The 8,567-nt window shown below is 48.2% G+C and overlaps 1 protein-coding gene across 1 annotated transcript in view; it reads left to right on the top strand.

Moving 5' to 3' along the window:
• Nucleotides 1-8,084, top strand: part of LOC139752378 (beta-1,3-galactosyltransferase 4-like) — a 27,150-nt gene extending 19,066 nt beyond the window's left edge. The window contains exon 2 of the mRNA XM_071668312.1: nt 6,241-8,084. Coding sequence (XP_071524413.1) covers nt 6,350-7,546 — 1,197 coding nt within the window. The 5' untranslated portion in view covers nt 6,241-6,349 and the 3' untranslated portion in view covers nt 7,547-8,084. The remainder of the gene's footprint in view (nt 1-6,240) is intronic.
• Nucleotides 8,085-8,567: the final 483 nt, after the last annotated feature.

The raw sequence follows: 8,567 nt of genomic DNA on the forward strand, positions 1-8,567 counted from the left end.
TCTCTCTCTCTCTCTCTCTCTCTCTCTCTCTCTCTCTCTCTCTCTCTCTCTCTCTCTCTCTCTCTCTCTCCTGGGTAGTAGGTGGTACGCAGTCACCTGCTTAGGAAGAATTACCACCTGGGAAGCGGGATGGATAGTGGCGGCAGTGCAAGGGGCCAGCATTTCATTGGCTGTCAAGTGTCCCTCCGAGGCCCAGGTTGCTGTCATCTCTTCCAGACTCCCCCCACGTAAAGTTTTTTCGCATTCACTCCACAAATATAAACTCTCCCCATCTCACATTTAACCCTCAACCACAGTCACACGACTAGTTCTTCCTGCCTTGAAATATACCCGCGGTGAGCGCTACGAGGTAGCTCTACTTCATGGCAGACTGTCACCGTAAGTACACACAAGGGCAGGTAGGTAGGCAGGAAACCGAAGAGATCAACGAGAACATCCCGGAACTGATAACTTCACAGAAGAGAAGAAAGAAATTGAATGTACACGAAGCATAATAATTCAAGAAGGCACGAGACAGAAATATATAAAAGCCTAGAAAAAAAGAGACAGGGAGAGAATCTTCAATGCTATGCTTACAAAAACTATGCATGAGGTACAGTATTTGATCCCGTAAAAAAAGAAGGCTTGACAGTGTTTAAGATCGTAAATTGTTGCAGATGAAGCCAAGATTAGTTAAGAGTCATGCAGCGTGCGCGGCAGCAGATAATAACAGTATTGTTAAACAGGAGACGTGTGTGTGTGGTGAGCATCGCCTGCTGCTCTGCCCCCAGACAATATCTCATCATAAGTAGTCATAAGCAGGCACGTACTTACACCCCCTCGTATAATTATCATTATCATTTATCATCCCAAGACCACCACATTCAGAAACGGTCCTGATGTTACCCCAGAACCAAATTTCCAGGGATTCCCAAAGACCCCAGGCTGCGCTACACTCAGTAGGAGGGTCAGGATGGACTCCTTTGTACCGGGAAGTTCTCAGATAAGAGTGTCTGACACCTGCCTCGGGTTACCCAACCCTTGTCAACACTTGCCTCACATGGCTCAGCACGTATCCATGATGAACATGTCAGCTCTTCATCTACTGGCCTTCCTCCCTATCTGTCTCTCTCAAGTGTGATGAAACGATCCAGCAAGTAAATATACCCAGCAGGAGCAGCGCTTGGCTCAGCCGTGGCACCAGAACGCTCGACTCATCACTCGCGTGTGTGTGTGTGTGTGTGTGTGTCAAGTGTCAGGATCGTGAGGAACGACCAGCAACGGTCACTACTACGCTGGCCAAGGCAGCAGAGCGCATCGGCAGGAGTTACATTATGCCACGGTAAACCCTTTAACGTTCCGGTAACGTTTTTCTGTACGTTCCCCTAACGGCAGGCGGTGTGGCCGTCAGACTAGAACCCCCCGAAACACACACACACACACACACACACACACACACACACACACACACACACACACACACACCTAGCCATTCCCGGCCCGTCCACCGTCAGTCAGCCGTCATTACCAAGCTGGAGTAACAATATGGTACGGGAGGGTTGTGGAGAGATATGTCATCATGGACAAATATAAAAACACGAATAAGAAAGTTTGAAGAAAGTCGCGGGAAGGTTGTGAGGACGAGTCTCCGTCCAGGGTACGACGCGGGAACTTAATGTTTGGGTAGAATACTAGGCATGTGTGATGCAGTACAGCACATCTGTACCGCTGTAGGGCTTGTATGCGTACATAGATCTATGGGGCACACTTAGTGGAGACGGGAGCTTGTTTACTAGAGATGACCTCCACTGGAATGAGGTAGGTACTGTTAGTCTGGCTGGGGGATGAACTATAATCACATGAAACAAGCATTAGTCGGGAACATGTTAATTGCCCGACACAGTTAAGGTTGGATATGACCGTACTGGCTGGGATATAACCTTCCAGGCTTATGTCTCATCCACCTCACTCAGCAGAAGCTAGCGATATATTAACGTATTTAACACCAACGCCAAAAGTGTTAAGCTAAAGCTTAAAGAATTCATGTTGTAGACCCTTTCAGAAGAGCCTGATATCATAGCAGTATCAGATTTCTGGATAACACGCAAACACTTATTAGCAGCAGCAGTCAGCGAACTCTGTATAATGTATTTCTAAGAGACGGGCTCCACAGATCAGCTGGGTGTTCTGGATGACGCACACGATAACCAACAAGCAAACGGGTTTAGACAATCAAATGTCGATGCAGACGAGTCACTGTACAAATGAAATTGATGACTAACACGTCCAAAATCATTTCTGGTTTTGTGTACAGACTTTCCAAACTTCGTGGCGTGAATATCAGAGCTTGGGATGAAGAAATCAAATCCCCAGTGAATGGCAAAGAAGTAATGTTTGTGAGGGATTTTAACTAACCCGCCATAAACTGGGACATTGTGGCCGGTGACCGTGAGGGAAACAAGTTAGAGGATTTACCATTAGATGGGCTGGGCCTTTACCATACATTCTTCGTCCCCATCCATACACTCAAGTTCCACAAGTACATATCACAACTTATTATTCAAAACCTGTCCTTTAATTCATTTATACTCGACATCTCTGCCCTTCCTTATCATACAGTCCTTCCCTCAAGTATGTATTCTTGTTTTCATGAACACCACCTCACTTCCTGGTCTGAGCACTCCCATCCCACTCCATACACCACACTCCCATCCCACTCCATACACCACACTCCCATCCCATTCATCCCCTGCCCACCCTCCACCTCTGTCCCATGCGGCCGTGGTCAGCGCGCCTCGAGTGTTGTGTAACGCTATGAACAGACACACACACACACACACACACACACACACACACACACACACCGTCCAGCGACCGTTATGTACAAACGTTTCATTACAGTGTTTTCCCACACGACCGGCATAATAAGCTCTCGGTCTGCGTCTTGTTTTTGCTCCTACTACTTTCTGGTTCCTCTAGTGGGGAGGGGGGAGGGGGGGATAAATACAGGCGCGGGTACAGTGTCATCATTCTGAAATTTATGCAAGGGCCTGGTACTGGCCTCCGGCAGGGTGATGTAATCAAATAACGTAGGTCACTGTCATTATGTTCATGTCTTCTGGAAATGTTCTGATGAAATAATTTGTGTGTGTGTGTATATATATATATATATATATATATATATATATATATATATATATATATATATATATATATATATATATATATAGTATGGTAATGTTAACTTGGAGATCATCACATCGTAATTCATCGTCTGTGAACTCAAGAAAGAGATAGGACGCTGGTGATAATTGTGAAAGGGAAAAGCTTACTAGACCTACTGATATACTGCCTTGGGCGTAGGGAACACAGCAGACGGACCAACAGACACAGATCAGCAGACAGACGAACACACACGCATGCGACAATGGAACACAGACACATTAAAAGATTCAGACAATATCACACGCATACTCAAGGGGAGGGGCGCGGCTGCATGGAGAAAGCAGGGAACGTACTGCCTGCTGGTGAGGAGGACGGCTGCAGGAGGCACCGCCGGGGACCGGGGAGGAGGAGAGCTGGACGGGAGGAACGACTGTGAACATATGGAGGAAACGCTTACACGATGGGCTCACGGAGGGAGGGAGTGTGGCTGCTGAGGCAAGAACGATTCTTCGAAGTAACAAGTCTTGTTATACTATAGTCCCTGGAGAGAGGACAAGACTTACAGGCACTAAGCAACTTGAGATGCATAAAAAAAAATGTGACTTGTCCAAACCAGTGCGAGACAGACGGGAAGAGAGAGTGGAAAATATACAACAACTTCGGGTGTAGGTATCATTCAAGGTGCAGGTGACCAGCGAGATTATTCTTATCATCTTTCTCTCCTGGAGTGATAAGAATAATTGACCATCATTATGACCCCTTCAGCTGCGCAGGGAATAACAGCTGAGGTACCATCAAGCTGGCACAAATTCTGTCCACACTTCGTCCAGACACTGACAGTATTCTGTCTCTTTATCTCCTCTCTGAGGAGACTCAAGCATCTGTCTCCCCGGCCATTTCACGTACTCCATCCCTTAGAATCTTGATGAAATTAAAAGTAATCAGCGAGAGATAAATAGTGAAGAGATTAGTCAGAACATCTGAGGTGTTTACAAAACTGACTCTTGAAGTGGAAAGGTTACGCAGAGAAGGAAAGACAAAGGGAGGGAGAGAGTTCCAATTTCGCTGTTCGAGAGAGAGAGAGAGAGAGAGAGAGAGAGAGAGAGAGAGAGAGAGAGAGAGAGAGAGAGAGAGAGAGAGAGAGAGATCATAACGGTGAATCCTAATGTGGGTGTTGTCTACACAGAAACTACGGGACACAACAACAACCACGGAACACGGGTGTGTTCCAGCCTTGGTGGCTAGGACACACAAGTCCTTCGACTCACCTTCCAAAAAGTTGTTCTACTTCAACCATCGTTAACGTACCGTATACCCGGAAAGTGGACCTTCGTTAACAGTATGGTAGTCTCTCCATGACAGACTGTGGCCATGTTAATAATCTGTGTGGTGAGAGTCACTGAGGACAAGATCATAACGCAACTGAACAAGATAAACAAGATCAGCTGACCTTAACCTATCAAGTAACACAGATATTTTGATTCCTAATAAAAAAAACTTCACCAACATTGTTATATGGACTGATATGGTTCGTACTGTTCTGTGTTCATGTTGTGTGTCACTTTCACCAGGTCAGCGTCTGGTGACACAGCCGTATGTGTTGGAGAATTATCTGATGTATTTACCATCTGATTAGTTTTTACGTGTGATTGTCTCCCTCAGGCGGAAGGCAACACTGTTGTTGATGTTTTTCATTATGACTCCTCTTTGTTATCTATTTCTTTTTTTATTTTACCTGATCACTGACGCTTAGGTCAAACGCAGTATCACGGTTTTTGGGCTGAACTGCAGTGGTTCAAATCACCTGACAAGGTGAGGCAGAAGGTTTTGCTTCTTAAACTTCCTTTCTTAGGTGCTCCGCTTCTCTTATATCTCTCATACAAACCTTCCTCTCCAGCTGGTCCACTGCAGTAGTTACTGATGGATCGACTTCCTCATTTCCAATCCAAGCAACAGTGGCGTCCCTCAAGGTTGTCATACTGCCTAATCTTTCTCTTCTCTCAAAAGATCATCTGTAACTTCTTACCCTATTTCCTTTTTACGCTGATGATTCCGCTGTACATTTTCTACTCACTTTTATTCCTCTCCTCTCCTCGTTTTCTTTCTAGCACTTAACACACCTCCTCTTTTAATGCGAAATTGTGCAAAATCTCAGACCGTGGAAACAGTAAACTGGTTAAATTCAGTAGTGTTCGAACAGACATTTCTGCCTTCACCTCTTTCTAATGATCACTTACGTCCTATTCCTCAGTTTCACAGCTCTATATAATTCACTTCTACAAACACAAACATGTTGGGTGAAACCATATCCTCCACTCTGTCCTCGATATCCAATATATTCATCACAAATTTTCCTTCTCAAAATCTGAGTATGTTGTGCAGGTGCTGTAGTTACTTTTCTTGTGATCAACCGTCACATATCTACAGGTCATTATATTCACCTCAGCATAATCTACTGTTCGCATAACTTGGGTGGATCTTCCTCAACCTTTCTTCGAGTCACACTGGAATCAGAAGTCTTCCTTCTCATCAGTTCTCGGGCATAATTAACCTTTCCCCAAACATCTTTCCGACCCTTGTGTTGCTGCTGCCCTTCTCCCTGTTTTACAGCTACCATTTCGGCCACTCGAAGGCTTGAGCCCGTGGCACGTGTCTGGCTGCTGCTTCCCATAGTTTGTCTGGATATCACTCACACGATGACTGACCGTTTTGACTCCTCCTTTCCTAGGACAGCGAGGCTTAAGGGATCCTTTTCCTTCGTCTTTGCCTCTTCCCATTACCATTCTACCTTCGTAAGGTCTACCAACTACTGGAGACCTCGGACTAATTTCCTGAGACATGTTTCGCTCGTATCACATCCATTACGATAAAAAGACAAGAAAAAATACTTATTAGGATAAGGTCAAATGCATCTTCATTAAAGGGCAGTGAAGATGAGGGTGCAGTGAAGATGACCTCGCACGGGTCAGATCAAAAGGACAGTTGAGGATGTACTGAAAGTGAGATTGAAGTGTAGATGAAAATGCAGTGAAGATGAACGTTGGATATGCTTGACACATTTTGTGGTCATATAATAATGATAGACTCTTCCGGCAGAGTGGCAGTGATGGCGTGAGCAGCAGCAGGAGCGAGGTCACAGCTGGCGCCCCCTGCCTCCGGAGGCCCACAACTAAAAGAAACAAGATGGTGGCGTGACAGGTGGGTGATGGTGAGGCGGCCGCTGGTGTGGTGGGAGTGTGTGGCGGGGGTGGTGACAGCCGCAGCCCTCATGCTGATGGTGGGCTTCACCTGGGAGGCTGGCCAGTCTATCCTCCCTCCCCCGCCCGCCCCTCACTGCCGCCCACCCCTGCGCGGCCACCCTGGGCTGTACCCGCCGCCGGCACCCCTGCTGGACCTGTCCGCCACCTCCCTGGTGGCCAACAGCCCTGCCTGTAACACGTCTCCACTACTGTTTGTCCTCCTGGTGATGTCGCATCCCTCCCACGCCAGCCTGAGGGACGCTCAAAGGAAGTACGCCTCCTGGCAGGCCCTAGACGCCCTGGGCGCCAGGCGGGTCTTCTTCCTGGCTGACAGCAGCAGGACAGGACAGTCGGAATATCCGGCCGTCCCGCTGGCGACGGTGCTACAGGAGAGCGCCCTTCATCGCGACCTGGTCGTGGCCGACTTCCAGGACCATTACCGCAACCTGACCTACAAGCACGCCCTTGCTCTCTCATGGGCCAACCGCTTCTGTCCCCACGCCCACTACCTGCTCAAGATGGACGACGACATCATGGTCGATGTGTGGGGCGTGGCGAAGCTGCTGCGGGCGGGACTAGTGGTTGACCGCTGGGGTGTGGTGCATGCAGGGAGCGGCGGGCGGCGAAAACTGGAACCCTGGGGTGTGTGGACGGCCGGGCTAGTGCAGCGAGGACTCAAGCCACAGCGCGGGAGTGGCAAGTGGCGGGTGACCCACGGTGAGTACCCAGGGAGGGTCTACCCGAACTTCCTGGCGGGCTGGGCCTACCTGGCTACACACTCTGCTGCCGCGGCTATCATGAGAGCCGCCGCCAACGTCACGCCCTTCTGGATCGACGACGTACACATGACGGGGACGTTGGCGTCGGCGGCGGGGGTGCCACGGTACGCCCTCAACCAGCACTATACACTGGTGAAAAGCGCCGCTACTTGCTGCCTGCAGGGACCCCAACACCGGCAGGAGAACGACCACCCGTGGCCCCTTATGGCACCCCTCTGTGGTCTCCTTGTGGCGCCCTCCGAGAAGAACGTGAGTATCCTGGAAACGTGGTTGACGACGGCGCGGGCGTGCCACGAAGGTGGTAGGTGCCCAAGACCCCTGCCCAATACCTGCCCTCCCAGCTATCCTCACTACGGCGTCGGCACCGTCATATCGCTCTCATGACGCGGAGTACAGTGTTCGATCCTTGACGCGCCAGCGTGGAGGAGGTGAAGACTGCCGTCACACTACCGCCAATGCTAGACCGCGTCAGTTGTTCCTTGTAGCTATCGGTAACGCCTCCTCCAGGAACCAGTGTGCTCCCCAGCCCTACACAGTAGTCCAGGCACCTCACTATGCACCTCAACTAGTCTACTCCGTGCTACCCCGACCTGACCCGCCCCACGATGGCATGCCCTTTGAGCAACACTAGTCCGTCATAACGCCAGAATGACTCGGTCCTGAGTTCCTTGTCAGACCGACACTGTGGACGGTATTTCCAAACAGCCACGAAGTTCTGACGTAGTTCGTGGCTACGTGTGTTATATGTAAGGACTGAGCATTAAACTACCATATCTAGTGCAGGAATGAAAGAAAAGTGTTCGTGAAACTAGAAGCGATTCATATCATTTACATGTACATATCTTACATATATTTCTCCATCATATATTTTTGTAAGCGAAAGACCAGAATAAATTGCACTTCTGCACTGTAAAATTTTTTTCATTTACAAATTGTCGTGACTTATGTATTTTCAGATGTTTTCAAGACAGGAATATTGTATGATATTCTTTTTGTTAACAACAATTCATTTTGATCAATAATCTGAAGGGCTGTCTGTAACTTGTGTGTTAGTACATCTATCAATATCAATATATCTATTTGTCTTTCATACTTTTTCGCTACTTCCCTCGTGAGCGAAGTAGCGTCCAGAACTTTAGAGGATAAAAAAGTTCTCACTTGGCTTTTTCCTCTGTTCATTCTTTGGAAAATAATACAGGAGGGGAGGATTTCCAGCCCACCGCTTGCTCCCGTCCCTCTAAGTCGCCTTCTACGACACGTAGAGAATACGTGGCAGTATTCTGTCACTCCTGAGCCTAGGGTCAGAAGGGTTATTTTGATCCTGTCGATCGTAACAATTGTTTCAATCGGACTGCTTCAATGGTTCGGGATGCCTCAGATCCCATGAGAACAAGGAAGCTACCCT

The sequence above is a fragment of the Panulirus ornatus genome, chromosome 1 (genome assembly GCF_036320965.1).
Source record: "Panulirus ornatus isolate Po-2019 chromosome 1, ASM3632096v1, whole genome shotgun sequence".
Lineage (NCBI taxonomy): Eukaryota > Metazoa > Arthropoda > Malacostraca > Decapoda > Palinuridae > Panulirus > Panulirus ornatus.